This window comes from Xenopus tropicalis, chromosome 5, assembly GCF_000004195.4.
Source record: "Xenopus tropicalis strain Nigerian chromosome 5, UCB_Xtro_10.0, whole genome shotgun sequence".
Lineage (NCBI taxonomy): Eukaryota > Metazoa > Chordata > Amphibia > Anura > Pipidae > Xenopus > Xenopus tropicalis.
Window position 1 is genome coordinate 52,889,792 of NC_030681.2, and position 19,674 is coordinate 52,909,465.

The 19,674-nt window shown below is 38.7% G+C and overlaps 1 protein-coding gene across 2 annotated transcripts in view; it reads right to left on the reverse strand.

Moving 5' to 3' along the window:
- Positions 1-5,016: 5,016 nt before the first annotated feature.
- galnt2 (polypeptide N-acetylgalactosaminyltransferase 2) overlaps positions 5,017-19,674 on the reverse strand; it is a 34,209-nt gene continuing 19,551 nt past the window's right edge. For both annotated transcript variants that reach the window (XM_031901870.1, XM_031901871.1), the window contains exons 8-16: positions 19,225-19,312; positions 17,001-17,088; positions 13,100-13,203; positions 10,610-10,736; positions 10,142-10,234; positions 8,888-8,971; positions 7,182-7,308; positions 6,069-6,188; positions 5,017-5,419 (exon numbers count right to left, since the gene is read on the reverse strand). In XM_031901870.1, coding sequence (XP_031757730.1) covers positions 5,264-5,419; positions 6,069-6,188; positions 7,182-7,308; positions 8,888-8,971; positions 10,142-10,234; positions 10,610-10,736; positions 13,100-13,203; positions 17,001-17,088; positions 19,225-19,312 — 987 coding nt within the window. In that variant the 3' untranslated portion in view covers positions 5,017-5,263. The remainder of the gene's footprint in view (positions 5,420-6,068; positions 6,189-7,181; positions 7,309-8,887; positions 8,972-10,141; positions 10,235-10,609; positions 10,737-13,099; positions 13,204-17,000; positions 17,089-19,224; positions 19,313-19,674) is intronic.

Consider the following 19,674-nt stretch of genomic DNA (forward strand, 5'->3'; position numbering starts at 1 on the left):
AAGTTTAGCAGTATTCGGTTTGAAAATTTCTGTTATGCCTATAAAATTTGTAATTTCTAAAACAAAAAATAGTACATACAGGAAGTGGTAATGCATGTTTTGCATGTAATATTTTCAATAACTTTATATGGAAATCTGCTCTGAAAATGCAGGATTTTCTTTGCTTCAAGTCTTAAGGCCCAGCAACAATTATGGGTGAGGCACAGTAGTTGCCAAATTCTCTAGAGACTGAAATAGCACAAGCTTCATTTACAGCTAATCTAAAACAAGGTGAATTTGGTTACTTAATATAACATTACATGTATGTTCAGGAGAGGTGCAAGAGGAGGTCTAGCTGTTTGGAGGCAGATTAAAGTGCCTGCTAACCTCCAGAAGCTCGGTGCAACTAGTTGCTGAGAAGTGCCCTGCCCTCAGCCACACCGACCCCCCCTCCATCTTTCTCCCAAGCAAAAGGAGCATTTTGCTGGTAACACTTAGCTGTAGGATCATGGGAGAGTGCCAAGAGCTCATGGCTTAAACTTGATTGGCTACCTTTCCACAAGTTTTAATAAGGGTGGCTAATATATACATATTCGCACAGGTCTCAGTGCAGTTCTGCAGTGTAATTTATTGTTCACAATCAGTAAAAAACACTGTTACTAAACACACTCACAAAAAAGACAGATACTGTTTCACATCCTAGGCAGTTTCTCTCCATGGTACTGTTAGGAAAAACAGGTTAAGGGCATGCAACATCACTGTGTTCAGCAAGAGCCAAATAACTTGGGCTTGGACTGAAAATGTGGTCTGCATATTCTTTTAAATTACAAATATAAAGGGGTTTAAATGAGAATAATCTTCATTTTCCTCCCAATTGCTTAGAGTTAAGAGGAAGTGTCATGGTTTAAATCATACTGATCTTCAGTTGTACCATACTGTTCTATGTACAAAAATATAGGGTTTTTATAACTATAGGTCAAAAAACATATAAAGATGACTTCTATTTATTAGACATATATTTCTATTCCGTAAATGCAAAAATATTTCTGTAGAAGCAGGAGTCCGTCTAAACAAAGACACACCCTATCCACGGTGTTCAGTTCGGGGTTCATTTAGAAAATACTGGGTTCTATATTGGAGTTTATACTGGTTTATTACAACCTTCATTTAGTCTCCTCCAAAGACTAGTAGTGGCAAAAATAATATGCATTCACTTAGGGGCAGATTTATCAAAATGTGAGTTAAGAGCTTAATACCAAAAAAACTCACCCACATTCTATTCATTCCAATAGGATTTTTAGAAGCATATTTGTTAATGGGTAAAAGCTAGAACTCTGATAAATACGCTTCTAAAAATCTTATAGGAATGAATAGAATGTGGGTGAATTTTTATGTATTAAATTCTAAACTCACATTTTAATAAATCTGCCCCTTAAATTAACATAGGAGTTCTCTATACTTCTTTAAAGTAGAATTAGCTATTTTAACATTGCATTGCTCTTTGGTCTAGATGAGGCCCCTCTCAAGCAAGCATTAGCTAATACACACTCATGCAATGCTCCTGAAAGCTCTTTAAAAATAAAAACATATTATATTTCATTCAAAATAACGGCAATGTAAAAGGCAGTTTCCAAAAGTGCAAACTAAGGGCTATGGACGACGCCACATTTTAACTGCACGGGGGGTGATTAAACCACCACTACTTCCTCAGATCACTTTGAGGTTATACGACTGGAAAGTGCCATTGGTCGGCCAACATCCATGATTAGTGCTACAGTTGTGGGTGCTGGGAGACCCGTGTGCTTTCCATCCAATCAAACACAAGTGTTGATCAAAACACTGCATGATCCATAGCCCCAAGTGTAATGAACGCATTAAGGACAATTTCATTTCTTTCTGTTAACGCCCATTTAAAATATACAAAATGCACTTACCACCTAAACTACAGTAAATACATTTAAGACATAATTTCCTTGTTTCTGGCCATTCGAAACAAGCACTAATTATTTGCCCCACGTCAAACACAGTTTTGTTGCCCCCTTAAATAGAACACATTTTTTCTGTTTTATAGACATGTACAGCTTTATAATTAGTAAAAAGTTGGTTACTTCAACCAAACAAATCATAGTTTGCATGGGCTGCATCGTCATATACATCACACTGTTTTAAAAGGGAATGGCCTCTAACAAATCCGCAAATCTGTAGTGAAAACCCAATTCTTTTTGATCAATAGACTTTAATTTTCTTATAGTGTTTTAGATATAAGTGATTTATTGGTGCACTTCCCTAACCTAACTTTTGCTGCAAGTAAGTCAGTCATGCTTGTTTGTCAGTAGCGTATTGCAAATTGCTGAAATCAGACAAGTTTCATTAGGTGAAATCTGCCCGTGACTCACAGCAGGAGTGTGCTGGCTGGCTGGCTACTGCTGCAAAAAAATTGGAAGTTAGATTGAGCATATTTTTCAATATATAAACAACTAAGAAAAAATTGATGAAAACTATTGATAAAACAAATTCTAATGCAATAAAATTTATTGGATTCTTATAATATCCAGAGCTGCCCTTTTATAACTATGATAACTTCTCCAGATGATTCAAAAAAGAGATTCCTGGGAGACGCTTTATTCAAACCTTAATGCAACAAAAAAATTACTTTTTAATACTTTTATCACTTCTCACCTGCTTTTCACAAGCAGCAACAGACAGCACTGAATCTACAACACTGGTGTTTGCAATAATACAGAACTGTCCCACTGGATGCAGTAGCAGATTGGAATGGGGTTTTTGGTATCCCAAGCTGACCCAATGGGCCACAGTTACATCATGATTTTATTACAATATGGCCCATAAACGCATGCCATTCCATTTAAATATATGAACTTTTTCATAAAACATCTCACAGAAACATTTAAAAAAAAAAATATATATATTACAAATAAGTAATACCGCTCCTTTAAAGGAGAAAAATCTCTCCCTTTCAATCAGCTGGGATTATATAAGAACAAGGTACAGAAACACTATATGAATTGAGAAGAAAAAAAAAAAAAGATAAAAACATTATAGATTTAGATGACTGGCATTGTCAACCACTCCCACACTTTGTTTCATGTTGAAATGATAGATTCTGGGACTTAAATTCCCTAGGCAGTGCATGGAATTACAAAATGGAGGGAGAGGTTTAATTACTCCGACAGCCTAAGGGTGGAAATGGTTTCAGGCTATCAATGGTTTATATTATATATTTTGCAGTTCAGAGAGTGTTTATGCACCTTGGAAATAATAAAACTTCTTAATTGTATTGTGGCTGGTAACATTTCTGAATGTAAAATGCCCTTCAGAAATACAGGAGGTTTTTTTGGCACACACTGCAGATGATGAAGTGATCACATATGAATTAAATATGAATTCTTCTTATGAAGAAACAACATAAGGGCCACATATGGCGGCTGCCGATGTCACCTAGATGGTTTTTTTGCTGTAACTCCTTTTTGCCTTTACTGCAACCACATCTGAATACAGACTGAAGGATTAGTCTATTTCTGTTAAGACACACACCTATCCTAAGACAATAAATAGAATGGAAAAGCTAAAAACACTGGAACATGAGGCATGACACAGACTGAACTAAAGCAGAGTAGGAAAAAGTTCAGCAACTGCGATGAGCGTTTCTGAGTTGCTAAACACAATGAAGCCAACGAGCTGTAAACACTGTTTAAAAGGATAAAAAGTGAATTCACATTTTTTGCAGTTGTTCACCAATAAAATATTGATTCAATTTAGTATTTTTTAAGAAAGAGTACATTTCTCATCATCTTGCACATAAGGAATAACATAGAAACAGCACAACAGTAGTTCATGATAAACGTCTCAGAAAAATGTAGTGATTAGTGTAATGTAATTATGCACCAAAGAAACCAAATATGAGCAGAGAAATGGGGAAAGAAAAGTGCCATATATTTATTCTATACTATGCCACTTTTGCTTCCATTTAAAGGGGACCTGTCACCCTAAGAAATAATTCCAAATTCTTTTCTATTTTGTTTGTCAAGCAAAAAAACTTCACTTACACTATATTAAATATAAATCTTGTTAAATACAAATCTTGGAATTACACAATCACAGCAAGCAGGCACCATTTTGTGGCCGCTGTTATTAAAGGAGAAGGAAGGAAAAGTAAAAACTAAGTAAGCGGTATCAGAAAGGTCTATATAAATACAGCCATAAGAACTCACAAAAACACTGAACTAAGTCCTCTATATAAAAAAAAACAGGATTTCTTATTTGCTTTTGTGTACACATGTTCTTCGGTATCAGACTTCCTTCTCTCAGAAAAATCCTTCAGGGCATTGAAGGATACATGCTTTTTTGCTTCTCTCTCCCTCCCTTCTCCCAACTGTACTGTGTAATCTGAACTACCAGCAGCCAGATTTGCAGCACTAATGTTATGGAGACCAAGCTAAAATGGCAGCTGTTATCTTAAACAAACAGAGAGCTGTTTACTGGTAAAGCTTTCTGTTGAATAAATATACTGTCCTAGTTTGCACCTTGTGGCTAATCTATTGGTTATAAAATGCCAAAATGCATTTCCGTCTCCTTTAAAGAAAGCTTTGTATCACCCCAAAATCTTGCTTATGTGCCAGAATGAGGAACCTGATGCACACGCCCATTAATTAGATAGTGAGGAGGGAGGGGGGAAAGCAAGTTCTGAATGGAAAGTGAAAGTAACTGTCTGCCCCGCCTCTATGCCTAAGGCAGAGAAGACAATTATTGATAATGGACAGCTGAGATTTTGAAATGCCTTTAAAATGGGTATGGATACATTAATTAAAAAAAAAAGGGAATTTGGGTTCCATGTTTAATTTGAATAGGGTTTTTATTATACAGTTTTTTATGTCTGGGTGACAGGTCCCCTTTAGATTTAAAAAAGAAAAAAATCTGAAAACCTTTCCATGTCTCACATCAAAGCCAAACATCCTGTTGTGGCAACACATAATAATAAGTTACAATCCTCATTGAGGCCTCATGTGCAAGAAATCGATATTTCAATCCAAACCGAGCAAGAGGTGCAAAGGTGGTGTATCTTTGTGTCTCTTCTCCAAGACTCTCACCCACACTCATGATTCCACAAAAAATGATGGAATACTGAGGTATATAGTTTTGCAGAAAGTTGGACAAATATCTGCAATGCATTCAAATCAATGTCCGTGAAATGGCGCTTGCTCACCCCCCCCACCCCCAATCTTCTGTTTTCCCCTCCCACTTTCCCCCAAACCCTTCAGTTATTCTATTGTTGAAGATTAAGAGAGAATTTCCATTGCTGTGACAGGGAAGGGCTGCATGCTTCTACTGTAAGACCACCATTTTTTGCATTTCGACTATCCAGGCAAAAATTGCTACCCACGTGCCTCAGTTTGGAGTTATTTTCAATTTGTTCCCATTTCTAGAAGAAAACACAAGTATTCATCAGATTAGTATTGCAAATATCTCAGACTACAATTCAGCTTTTAGATAATGCAGTTAGAATACCACACTACTGACAATTCCAATTTCATTAAAGGCAAACATGATGGTTCAACAGGGCTCAATTCACCCTTTATAAACTCCAATGAAGCAGCCTGACAGTATAACTACCAGTGCTTGGCAGGAGATTCTGGTGATAGGTGACACTGATAATGTTAATAAATAATAAGCGACATGTGTGAAACGAGCAAATCTCTGCTTAACAAACATGAACCATAAGATTTGAGGATCAGAGCCACTGTCCAACAGGACAAAAAAGTGTGAAATACTAAATTTTCTTGGAATAATTCTGAGCCTAGTGCTAGGTGTTTCAGCAACAAGCAGTTTTCTTGTACAGGGCTTGAGCAGGTTTTTCATTAGGTATATGTATGGCATAGTTGCTAATATTTGGGAGGGAGAATATATTTCAGTCAACAGACTCAGGGAATTTCTGTTCCTGCTACTACACTGAGAGCTTCCCATACCATTCCATGCTATTTTGGCAGACCATGGAACTAAATCACAAGACCAAACACCACCCACTTGCCCACTTACTGTTTCTGTAAGGATAAGCTAGGTAACAGGCTTACCTGTCTGCTGTCATTTTCTCTACAGCCCTGAAGCTTTATAAGGGAACCAGGTACTCTGTCTACAACAGTAAGGCAAAGATCCATGTGTTTCACAGATTTATCCTTGGTTAGAGCCCATTCCTAAAAGCAGATGAATATAAAATTTAATGATTAAATAATTAGACTTAAAGCAGAAGTAAACCTTATCCAAATGGCAGAATACAATATGACAAGTATGCCAAGCTGCAGAGCATGAGCTTATGTTGAACTGGGCAAAGGTATATTTTCTCTTTATGTGTCAAAAAGGGCAAGGGGAGAGAAAAAGAAAGCCTAAAAGACAGATAAACAAAAGAGAATGGAGACAAGGAAACTACCTTTTCCTGACAGAAAGTAGTCCTGTGAATTTTCTGCTTTTATTGCATACAAAAATTTCTGCATGTGCACAAAAAAACCAGCTTAGACGTAATTTAGTTTGTTAGTCACAGACTTTGTAAACTTAACCCCACCAGGTACAAAGCAGGTATCAAATGCCTGAACTACAATCCTACCCCCACTCAATAGTGGTAGGTGAACAAGGTTCAAGAACATAAAACCTTGGTTACTGGTAGGTTCCATAAACCTGATTATAAACCTGAATAAAGTGCAGTGCAGTAAAACAAAATTCAACAGTATTTCATCTGCAGTTCACTTTGATTTACTTACACAGAGCCACAATTCCTGGTTTTATGTGTATGAAGCTCATTTTGTTTTGATGCACGAGACTAATTTTTGCATGTAGGATAAAGAGCATAGAAAGGTAACATGAGCAGGCTGGCATGCACTTTGTAGGAAGTGCTGCATAATAGATCTAGTGCAAGGCACAGTGGGCAGCTTGCACCCATCAGGGGTACAGGCACAAGTGCTCTTTGTATGGGTCCTAGGTTGTTTACCGATATTTGAAAACATGTTTATATTTGTGGTTTAAACATATACCTAGTATAATCACCCCCTTAACGTGCACATTATGATTTGGTTCTGTTTTGCACAATCCTTGTGAGATAGCCATCCTACATTAAAGGAAAAATTTATTACACTTTTACTCTTCTGGATTACAGAAAAAAGAAAATGCACTGAAAGCATCATACTTCTACTCACCTGATTCCCTCCGGCATTGTGACATTCATAAACCCCAACTACTCCATCTGCAAAATGGCCTAATGTGTCCAGACAGTTTGTGCCTTGTTGCAAAGCCCCAAAAGCAATATCTTGGTGATCAGGAACCCTGGGAACATATTTCAAGAGTTAAGTTAAAAAAAAAAAAATTAATTGCTATAATTAAGTGATAGTAACATAATTGTCCATAAATAACTATAGAAACTTTGGTTCTGTGTCAAGTACATATTTGATGGTCATGCTTTGTAGCTTGCAGATGGGCTGTTCCCAGGTAGAGGGGCTTAGGTGACAATTTTCTTGCAAACTCCTCCAAGTGTGTGCAGGAACAGGCAGATTCCATTACTGCCAATGCATACAGACAGGGTAGCAGGAGTGGAGACATTAGCCTAAAAGTATATGTAGTCTGTACATTTACAAACTGCAAATATAATGTATCGAATATCTTATAGTTTTCTATATATTTTATAATAAACCCTGTGCAGATTCCATTGTTCAATTACATTGTTCTGCTTTACTATTGCTCTACAAATCTTTGTATCCTTGGCAACAGAAGACACTGCTATAAATGCACACAACCATGAACATCTCCTATAAACTGTATAAGCACAGTTAGTGAGAAAGCTTTTCATTATCACTCATTACATTAAATCCTTATGCTTATTCATCATCCATACTGAATTAACAAGACTATAAAATCATAGCTTATGCTATGTAAAAAATGGAAATATTAACTCTACCTCTAAAGCTGCCCACGCACCAGTAGATTTCTCCAGGCCACAATCGCATCAAAGGTGGGGTCTACAGATAGGGGCCAGGTTAAAATACCAGAAATTCAGCTATTAAAGTTACCAGGGGTGGCTTCCACTGCCTTATAAATTGCCACCTCAGGCAAGGCTCTTACCTTACTTCCTATCAGAAGTAGCACTGCCTATCTGGCTACTTTTTTGGTTTGCCACCATACATAGGCCAATAAGCTATATGCTTGGTGTTGAGGCTGCAATGACAGCTAATTTTAGCACCTGTAAATCCAGCCTAAAGTTAGAAGCCTAAAACAGTAACCTACATTATTAAATACTGTTACTAAAGTTTAACATAACACTTGCAGCTGCCTATAAACTAAACCTTTTGCATAGAGGACCAATTACATGGTTATTAAAGGAGACATATCATGTTAAAATTAAGAATGTACCAGTGCATTAAACTCCTCTAAATATATAAGGAATGTTTCGGACTGATTTATTGAGAAATTCCCCAAAACCCCACTAGTCCCGCCCATCTGTTCCATTCCAATTCTCTGGATGTACAGGGGAGGCGGCAGCTCCCAGTGCACTGTACTATAGTAACCAATCAGCAGCTAGGCTAACCTGATAGGGAACTGAAGACTGTCTTTGCTTATGCAAGTGCAAGGCTGTTATTGGCTATCCCCCTCCTGCTGTGCTTCTGGCAGGGACTGTTAAGACACGCCCTTATTTCAAACACGAACAGAGACCTGATCTATAGAGAGCTCCAATAAAGGGGCCATTTTTACAGACATTATATATGGTGCTGGTTTTACTCTAAAAATTAATACTACAAGATTAGGGTTTTTCATGTATCCAATATGTCTCCTTTAATAATCATTTGTTCCAAGGTAGTTGAAAAACTTTCTTTAATAGAATTTTTTACTTTTTTTTTTTTTTTTATCTCACCTCAGTTCCGGATAAACATTTTCTAAATACCACTTGAAAGGTTTGCATCCCAGATTTTTTTTCAACTCTAAGCGGCTCTGAATGCTAGAAATTGGTAAAAAGCAGACAAAATGCAGAGTTAGAATATTTTCTATGTATATCTTGGTGTTAGGGTCACTATAAGTTACACAAGGTATTTTGAGATTTGTGATTTATCTGTGTGTGTGGCAAAAGAAAGGGTAAAGTTACACATGTTATATCTGCGATCTGCGATATCTACAGATGTAGTTATTCTTGGTATTTATACATCATTCCATCAGTCTCTGACCCAGTGGACCTTAGAATCAAAGGTCCTTATCACAATCACAGTAAGTACAATGAAGGGAGGGTACTCAGATGCAGAATCGTCTGCATCAGTGCATCATCGCTATGAGACCCTTTTTTGAGCGATTTTACATTGAAAGCATTGTCATTCAAAACTACTGGAATCGCTGAGAGTAAAACCCACTGAGTGGTAAGTCGCTGTGATTTCCCCATTGCACTCAAAGTAATTTCTAATTGTGGGCGGGGAATGTGACACCTGGATTTGCGGGAAATAGAATCACTCCATTGTGGAAATCTCTAGTAATTGCTTGTTAAGAAAAGATGAGCAACTTGTCGCTGGAACTTGCTTTTTAAAAACTGCAGCGACTAAATCTCCCCGTGGGACATTGGCCTACACAACCTCCCCAATTAGGTGGTGAAAAAGCATACCATAATTATAACCAGTTATAGAACTGGTTATGTCTATATATATTATGCATATATTTGCAGTGCAATCATACAAAGTAGGTCCTATCTGTATGGGTTTTGGAGTGTGAAAGAATGTACAAACTCCTTGCAGATGGTGCCCTAGCTGGCATCGAACCCAATCGAACCCCCCCCCCGCAAGGTAGCAGTGTTATCCAGTGAACCACCATGTTCAGTGGGTAGCATTTACATACCACAGACCTCAAATTTCCAGTGACTTAAAAAAAAAACAAAAATTTTTTTTAGACGACTAATGAAGTTAAAAAAGTACAAGCAGATGCTACGGATTGTGCACTAAATTTATCAGTGTTGAACTGGAGGACCAGAGAAAGTTCTTGTTTGCACCCATGTTTTTATTTTGATTAAAAAGTTCAATATAGACATTTCTATATTGATGGCTTCCCCACCCCCTATTATGAGACAGGTTAACATTAGCAGTTTGTCTGAAACACAATCTTATGTTAAAATTTTTTTGTGTGCACTCACTTTCCATAAGGTACATTTCTTGCAGAAGGTACTGCTGCATAGTAGAAATTCTTATAATCATCCATCCAAACCTCTGCAGCCCTTCGTGTATTTCTGTAACAACATAATTTATTTGGCAGCTTTACTTTTCTTTTTCTTTACACACAGTGCAGGCACTTTCAATACATTTTAGATATATTTGTCATTAAAAGGAGTTATACATGTTTCAATGTGAAAAAAAAAAAATCTGTGTTTTGTTTCTTGTGTTCTCGAATGATGAACTGTAAATGCCAATGTGAACCTTACAGTGGCATGAAGGTAGAATTTAATTCATGATTATTTTGTCGTTTCCAAACAAGCCAACATAAAAGTAAGTAAAACCATAATCAACTCCTTCTTTTTAATGCAATAACATGGTGCCTATGGCCTGGGTAATAAGTAGTGATTTTTTTTGGCAAAGCTCATTAAGTACATCCACTTAATACTTACCTGGCAAATACAGTTCCACTGCCACCAGGGAATGTATATGGATGCTGCTTTCGAAACACATGGCCTACCCTACTGCAAGGGATAATTTCAAGGCTTCCACCGCACTGCCATACACGGAATGAGATTTCTAAGAACAAAGTGTTTGTTTTAGGAACGAAACAGAGTAGTGAGATTACAACACATTAAAACAATGACTAGAAGTGATATGTCCCTACCCAAAAATAACAAAAAACAGTCACTGTACTCCTCTACTGTAAACAGCACTAGGTATCCACATTGGAAACTAATTACACCGCTAACAACTGCAAGCAGTTGCTATCTGTAACAACCACAGAAGTGAGCCAATAAAGCAACATGGTGTTTTGTCATCAACTTTTCCTCAGACAAATTGCAGTAACACAATTTAAGAATTGGCATCCAACAAGGCACAAGTGAGGAAGTGTAATAATAATAATTTTGCAAGTTTTTTTTGTTTAATTGGCTGCTAAAAAATTTTTTGCAGTGCAGTTCTCTCAGTGGAGAGCAAAAGAATTGCTGCAGCAGAATTCAATGATTTAATAGGCTAAAAGAGGCAGTTAGTGCGCATGAGCACTACCATCTGAATCATGATATTTTCGTTAGATGGTACTGGAAATTCATGTGAGCACGCATCTCGTATGCCCAATTGCAGGTTTGTATGCTAGGGATTAGGTGCGCATGAGCACTATGGTTTGAGCCACACTTCCTGTTGCCAGGCTGAAATGCAGTAGCGATTAACTATATTAAACATATATTGGTTAGGGAACATTCTTTCCTTTTGTGCTCCTGAGGAAGCATGACGGATATCACATGAAAAGTGTTGCGCTAGATCTAAATTGGATCATGATTGCTGTTTGAGCTGAATTTTGATAATGCTCCATTTTATAGCACATGCTTGTAAGTAGCCTGCATTGTACAGGATTTTATTTTTTCTAATAAACGGTATTATACTATATATATATTTTCTCTCTTCGATCTTGTGGTTGGAGAGGAGGAGTTTGTTCACCCTTAACAATTGGACCTTCTGTTAATTGAACCATTTGGCATATAAACAGTTAAGTCTGGTGAGTGCGCACACTTACCCAACTAGTTACAGTTACTAGTTACATAAAGCACTTTTAAAGTTTCTTGTGTGTTACACATTCACTCAGGGTGTAATATTTTATGTTTTACGTATTACGCTATTTGCTCTATATTGCTTTTATTTTTCACGCACTTCGCATATGGTTGTTTTGGATACGTCTTGAGGTCCGATTAAAGGGGACTTTTTAAGGAAGCTGCAAGTGATTTTCATTGCACTGCAAAGAAGATTTCATCTGAAGGGACCTGTTTAGCGCTGAGTACACTTAAAAGAAAAAAAGATGTTGGACTTTGCTAGGTCAGCAAGTCAAGGTTCCAATAGTCTGGGACAGAATAAAGATACTGATAAATGTTTCAGTAATTGCTTGAGAAATGAAGGGATGAATTCAGGCAATACTGCGAGGAAAAGAAGTGACAGATTTTCTTCATGTTCATCAGATTGGTCAGACGATACTTGGTGCAACTCAGCACTTAACAAAAACATTGTGTGAGTTTACTTTAGGCAGGTGCAGGAGTTCTGAGCCACTTGCCTTAAAGGAGAAGGAAAGGCTAAGTCACTGTGGGGGGCAAAATGTTAGGCACCCCCCAGTGACTTAAATCGCCTACCTTATACCCCAGGCTGGTGCCCCTGCTAGGAGAAAACTGCACCAGCCCGGGGTACCTGCAGCGACTGTCTCCTGTTCCTTCTTCCATCTTCATGCGCTTGCACATGTGCAGTATAGTGGAAAGCTGAACTTTAACAAAAGAGTCAGCTTTTTCATCTACTGCGCATGCGCCGACCAAGGGATTCCGAAGACAGAAGGAAACACTCGCTGCAGGTACCCCGGGCTGGTGCGGTTTTCTCCCAAAAGGGGCAGCCTTTCCTTCTCCTTTAAGTAAACTTATGAATGCAATCATTACTTCATGTAACAAGTTTTCAAGACCTGTAGCACTACCATTTGCACCTCTGCATTGTGTTAGAATAATAATTTGTATGACAATAGGGGGCACATTTACTAATCCACGAATCCGAATGGGAAAAAATCGGATTGGAAACGAAAATTTTGCGACTTTTTCGTATTTTGCACTAGTTTTCCGTTGCCGTTGCGATTTTTCCGTATTGAGCAATTGTAAACGGCGAAAAAACCAATCCGTTTTTTTCTCGACAGCAACGAAAAAGTTGCGGAAAATATACGATAAAGTTGTAACGGCGCCGAAAAAATCGCGGGACATACAAAAAAGTCACGACGGCGACGAAAAAGTCGCAAAAATACCGATCATTACGAAAAAACGCGTTCGGACGCTTTCGGTCCGTTCGTGCATTAGTAAATCTGCCCCTAAGTGTGACAGACCCTAAAAAGTAATACAACAATGAAAAGTTGCTAAGAAATTGCTAACAGATTGTTGACTTACCCAAATTTTCACCACCCCAAACATCCATCATCATATCGTACTTTCCTAATTCTTCAAAGTAGGATTTATCCATCACGAACAGTCCCCCTGCAATCATTGGAGTTCTACGTTAACAGAAAAAAAAGAAATCAAGTTATCCAACCACTAAATATTTTCACACTGAATGAACTCTATGTTTTATTTAGTACCAACAACATATAACAAACTGATAAAAAAAAAAGAAGTATAAGAAGACATGATTGGTCATTAGCCACTCAGCCTTGTTCAAGTTGTACCTGTTTCTTCCATACAAGAGAGTTCCCAGTGTACCAAGATTACCATATATAAGAATGCAAATCTCAGTGGCAATGCTCTTAAAGAATGCTAATAACTGCCATGCTGTATCATCTTTGCAACACACTATGTGGTCTTCTGAATGCTAAATAATGACAAATACTTTGTACTCCTGCATCCTGAAGCAATTTTAACTTCTCAGTATATTGAGGGACCCCAGAAAAAAGGGATTTTGTATTACTCACCGTAAAATCCTTTTCTCTCTGAAGTATGTGGGACACAGGGACTATGGGGTATAGCACCCACCACTAGGAGGCAGGACACTGTAAGGTAAAAAGCTCCTCCCTCCAGTGCTATACCCCTCTGCCTAAAACCGGAAGTTCGCTTCCAGGGAGGGAGGCCCTGTGTCCCACAGACTTCAGAGAGAAAAGGATTTTACGGCTAGTAAAAATCCCTTTTTCTCTGTTGTGTCTGTGGGACACAGGGACCATGGGACATACCAAAGCTGTCCCCTGTGTGATTAGGGAGGAAGGAAGCGAGGCTTAGATATGATCAACTGCAGCCTGCAGTACCTTCCTTCCAAAATGTGTAAAATTTTGTGAAGGAGTGAATGGAGGACCAAGTGGCGGCCTTGCACAGCTGCTCTGCGGAGGCACAATTCCTGAATGCCCAGGAAGTACTGACCACCCTGGTAGAGGGTGGTCAGAAGGGGTGAGGGCTTTCCTTTGGCTATGTATGCTCTGCGAATAGCCTCTTTTATCCACCTGGAAATTGTGACCTTGGATGCAGGGGAGCCCTTGTGTGGGCCTGTTGGCAGGATGAACAGGGACGGTGTGGTACGGATGTGTTTTGTGCGTTTGAGGTAAAATTTTAAGGCTCTGACCGGATCTAAGGAGTGGAGGGCTTTCTCCTTGGAATTTTGGGGGTGTGGGCAGAAGGTCATTGTCATTGTGGAAGGTCAGGAATGGGCGTTGGCATGATAGGGGGCTGAGCTCGGATACCCGTCTGGGCCGATGCGATAGCGACGAGGAATATGGTTTCCATGTCAGCCATAGCAGGGGGATGGTAGCCAGAGGCTCGAACGGTGCCTCCTGTAGGGAACGGAGGAACAAGTTGAGGTCCCCAGGCGGGTGTCGGTGCTCTGTAAGGAGGTGCTATGTGTGCGACTCCCTGAAGGAATGTGCATACGTCGTGGAGTTTTGCTATATACGTTTGGAATAGCACAGAGAGTGCGGATATTTGTGACTTAAGGGAGGCAAGAGAAAGATCCTTGGTCAGACCTGACTGCAGGAATTCGAGTAGGTATACCGGGGAGAACTGATCCCAAGGAAAATGTGACTGACCGCACCACTTGTAGCGCTTCCATACTCAATGGTAATTTCTTGCGGAAATTGGCTTCCATGCCGCGATCATGGTGTGGATGACTTTAGGGGAAAAGCCTTTACGGCGTAAGACCAAGGATTTAGTAGCCACGCCGTCAAATGCAGTACTCCTGGGTTGGGGTGCAGGATGGGACCTTGAGAAAGAAGGTCCGGGGTCAATGGTAGAGACCAATGGTTCTCCTTGCTCAAGTTGACTAAGTCCGAAGGCAAGCTCGTCTGCGCCAGTGTAGGGCTATGAGGATCACTGTGCAGTGTTCTCTTTTGATCTTTTTGATGACCCTGGGTAGTAGTGGAAAAGGGGGGAACACGTATGAAAGAGTGAAGTCCCAGGGTGTTGTCATGGCATCTGCTGCCATGGCCAGTGGGTCTCTGCATCATGCCATGAAGTTGCCCACCTTGCGGTTGTGCCTGGACGCCATGAGGTCCACATGTGGTTGACCCCACCTTTGAAAGTTGTGCAATAGGGAAAGGCCATCTCCCATAGACTCCATTTTAATAAAATAATTCACAAACATTTTTTCCCTGTAATAAAACAGTACCTTGTATTTGATCCCAACTAAGGAAATCCGAATTATGGAAAGACCACTTATCCAGAAAACCCCAGGTCCCGAGCATTCTGGATAACAGGTCCCATTCTTGGGACCTGGGGTTGTATGGATGACATCTGCAGATATAATCAATACAAATATTTAAGTAACCTGTAAATCCATGCAAACTGGTGAAAGTATACCCTAGTACAGTGCTGTCCAACTGGCGGCCCGCGGGCGGCCCGCGACCCCCGTGTGGCCCCCCACCTGTCTGGCTGCTTTGATGGCTTACCTTTGAGTAAGCATTAAATGGTATCAGTACTGAGATTAACTGCCCCCCCTGCATGGTTCTCACCTCAGATTCAGGCTGTAATCCCTCTGTATTGTATAAAAATGTAATCCCCTGTGTTTTTCACACCTTATAATACCTGCATTGTTCACCCCCTGCAGTGTTCACACCTCAGGCTCAGACTGTAATCACTCCCATTGTTCACTTCTTCACACCTAAGACATAGGTACTGTAGGCAGAGTATGGCACATACAGCCAGCATAGGTCAGGGAGGGTATGGCACACACAGGAAGGGTAGGGCAGGCAGAGTATGGCACACACAGGCAGGGTAGGACAGGCAGAGTATGGCACACACAGACAGGGTAGGGCAGGCAGAGTATGGCACACAGAGGCAGCATAGGGAAGGCAGAGTATGGCACACACAGGCAGGGTAGGACAGGCAGAGTATGGCAGCCCTATGCTGCTTGTGGGAGGTGAGCCTGGCAGGGGTTTGTTGTGGGAGTTTGTTAGCAGTTGGAAATAGCCATTAAATGGTCCCAAAGGTGTGTAATTATGTACTGGGGGTTGCTCTGCTATCCACAGGGGAGGAGGAGGCATTTGGAATTTAAGGGTATATCTTAATATGACATAATTCTTTCACATATGAATGATGGTTGATATCCCCACAGTAAGGACCAAGCATTTGGGATTTTGCTGTGCTACCACCATTGTGATAAAATAGGTGTGGTTTGAAGTGGGTGTGGTTTCAAAAAGGGGAGTGGTCAAAACTGGCTTCCATTAGCGGCCCACCACCATGTATGCTAGAGAAATTCCGGCCCTCGGCACCTTAGAAGTTGGACAGCACTGCCCTAGTAAATGGGCGCATGAAATTTTGATCAGTATGTAATAAAGAGATTTCACTGTTAAGATTATATTTAATTTACAAAACTCTACATTGTCAGTTTAAGCTAGTACCAGGTATGGGTTTAGCAAAACTTAATATGTAGCCACCAAATTGCACATCCTTTTCTTCTGGCTTCCCTTTGTATCTGTTACTGTCAGAAACTTTGCCATCACAGTCCTGACAGAGAATGCAAGCAATATGGGGCTTTAGAGAAATGAGAGACTAGGCACCTACAAGAGCCTGCTGGAATCTGTGGTTAGTCAAATTGCTCATACAATAAATATTTCATGATGAATTTGTCAATTATTTTTTGTTACGTAGGTGATTGTAAATAATTAATATTTTGTTTATCCCAAATATTGAGAACTATGCAAGTACTTTTACTGTTGGAGTACAACATAAGAGGACACATATAAATATTTCCCTAGTTCCCCATATACTTATGATTACTTTATACATATTTGCAGTGGCAGGACAACCCAACTTGGTTTTGCAAAATGTAAATGAAATAATGCCCACAATTTTCTTAAGAATGAAAACAACTTACTTAATTGGAGCTACTGGATTCCCTTGTCTAGTCCTTCTTTGTTCTGGTGTCATATAGTCCCACTTAAAAACCAAATTCCAGTCAAAACCTGAAAAACGTAAAAGTGTTGTTAGATTTTTGTTAACTATTAACATATAGACACATGGTGAGAAATATGGTGTATAAGAATTTAAACCAAACTAGTTATGAATAAAAATATATCAATTAGATAAATAGAATTTTTCTCTTCTGAAGTGATCTAATTCATGGCGATCATACAAAAAGTATATCTGAGGTGCAACTTTGATCAATAAAAATACTCATCAAATAAAATGAAAAAAATTGTAATAATTGTCTATAGGCAGCCATTTTCTTTTAGTTGCCCGAGATATAGAATCTGCAAAGGCTACAGACAAAAATAATGATTTTGAAGTAATAGATGAAATTGGTTTTAAACAACTTCTCTAGAATCTACATCACACTATTCTGCCTCTATGGGAGCTTCTTCACTAAAGTAGTAGGCAGAAGTGTTGTACATTATGTTTTGGGCTTCTGTACCAGCCCAAGGCAACCACAGCCCTTTAGCAGGGAAGATCTGTGCCTCTAAAGATGCCCAGTAGCTCCCCATCTTCTTTTCTTTTGATTCACTGCACATGCTCTGTGCTGTTGTCAGTTACTGAGCTTAGGAACTGAATCACAATATACTGTATATATGGAATATAAATGTTAAGATATATGGCTGATTAATAATAATAAATAATATATAATAAATTCAGGCTATAAGTACATGGCCGCTCTGAAACCAGTGCAATTAGCATCAGAATGTAACAATCTACCCTGTAGCATCAGCAACAGGTCAACCTCACGTTAGCAACAAGTCAACCTCACGTTCTGCTTGATCATTTGCGAACATCCCTAGCTCAGCCTCTTACAGCACACTGAAAGTGTGCGGCATTACTGAAATTTCTGATAGAATGCAAGATGGAGAGCTCCTGTTACAACTCTAAAGGCCCAATCATGACTACTATACAGATGTGGAATCTTTAGGTCGGTGCAGTAAGTTTAGTATATAAAAAAAAAAAATGGTAGTTTTTGCCATAATTATTTTTATTGTTTATTTCTTAAAGACACCTGCAATTTTTTAGCTACCAATGTACTTGTTGTAATGTAATTGTACAAGCAAACAACGTTTTTGTGCACATAATCTTAATTAAATCGTATATGCTCAAACAGATTTTATTTACAGGTGTAAACACGCTATTTTGTCACTATGGGAGTATAGAAAATCATGTGTGTGTGTGTATTTTTCTTTTTTGATGATTGCATCTGCAGTAGGATATTCTATGGGGAGAATTCTGGCTATGCTGTTAGTTTATTTGCCCATTGTACCCACTTGAGAGTTTATTAATAAGCATGGTCTTTACAGTTGCAAACTTACAAGCTTCCAGATCAGTTTTGAGTCTAGGTTTTAAGACCCTAACTTAAAGATAAAGCTTCTCTACTTACACAAGGGTTTAATACAAAATATTTTGGAATTGGTTACAGGCTTTCTTATAAAGTATAGGAGGCACCATGCTTAATGGATAATTCTTTTCAGTGATTGGGGTGGCATTGTTCAACAAATTGCGGTGTGCACTCAGTTCTTAAAAACGTGCACAACAGTTTAAAAATGTTAGCACAAAAGCGTTTGTTATAGAACATAGACGAGAAGGAATTAGAGGGAATATTGCCTGTTGGCAAATACTTTTAGCTGCCAAGGCACTTTTGTCTATGTAATTGTACTAGCAAACAACATTTTGTGTACATAATTTTAATCAGTTTATATGCTCAACGGGATTATATTTACAGAGACGTACTGAACTGAGCATTGAGGTGTGCTGTTTTAATTCTGCTTCCTGTAGAGAAGTATTTCAAAGGGTGTTACAACAATGCTTTATTAGTGGGTTTGTTGTGAAGTAGAAAATGTAGGAACTCTTAAAACTATTAAGTGGTAGTTTCTGCAAAGGCTGAAATACCCATATAGAAGAGTTGAATCAGGAGACCAAAGTGACTGGAACTAAAAGTTAGGATGAGTTTATTATCCTGCTTTTGAATCTCAATTTAAATAAGAACTATTAAGAAAAATAAAAAACAAATAGCTGCCCCACTGCTGTCAAAGGCTGGACAATACTAAAGCATACATTAATACATCTCAACTGAATGTGTTAATTTGAAAATGTAAAAATTTTTTCAGATTTTAACATACCGCCTTTTAAATCAGCTGATGCTCCAACATACTGGAAATTGTCCATGTTAATGACATCAATAATAGGAGACACAACTCTAGCCTTATCCTAATACATAAAATTAAAAAAAAATAAAAATAAACAAATACATTACAGGTAGAAGTAAAATAAACGGACATGCATTATTTGTTTCCACTAGGCGTTAAATATTAACCTATATAACCATTTCATGAAACTTATGTCTGGTTAGTTAGACGCTAAGCCATAAATAGGATACACTAAATAGTACAATATCCTAGATCAGAGCCATCCAACTGAAGCACCTTGACCAGATGTGGCCCTCCAGAGGCTTTGTATAGCCTGCAGTTCAGAGTCTCAATAGACTTCACTATATGACCATCATTTTCATTTAAAGCAACAGTAACACCAAAAAATTAAAATATATAAATTAAATATTAATTAATGAAACT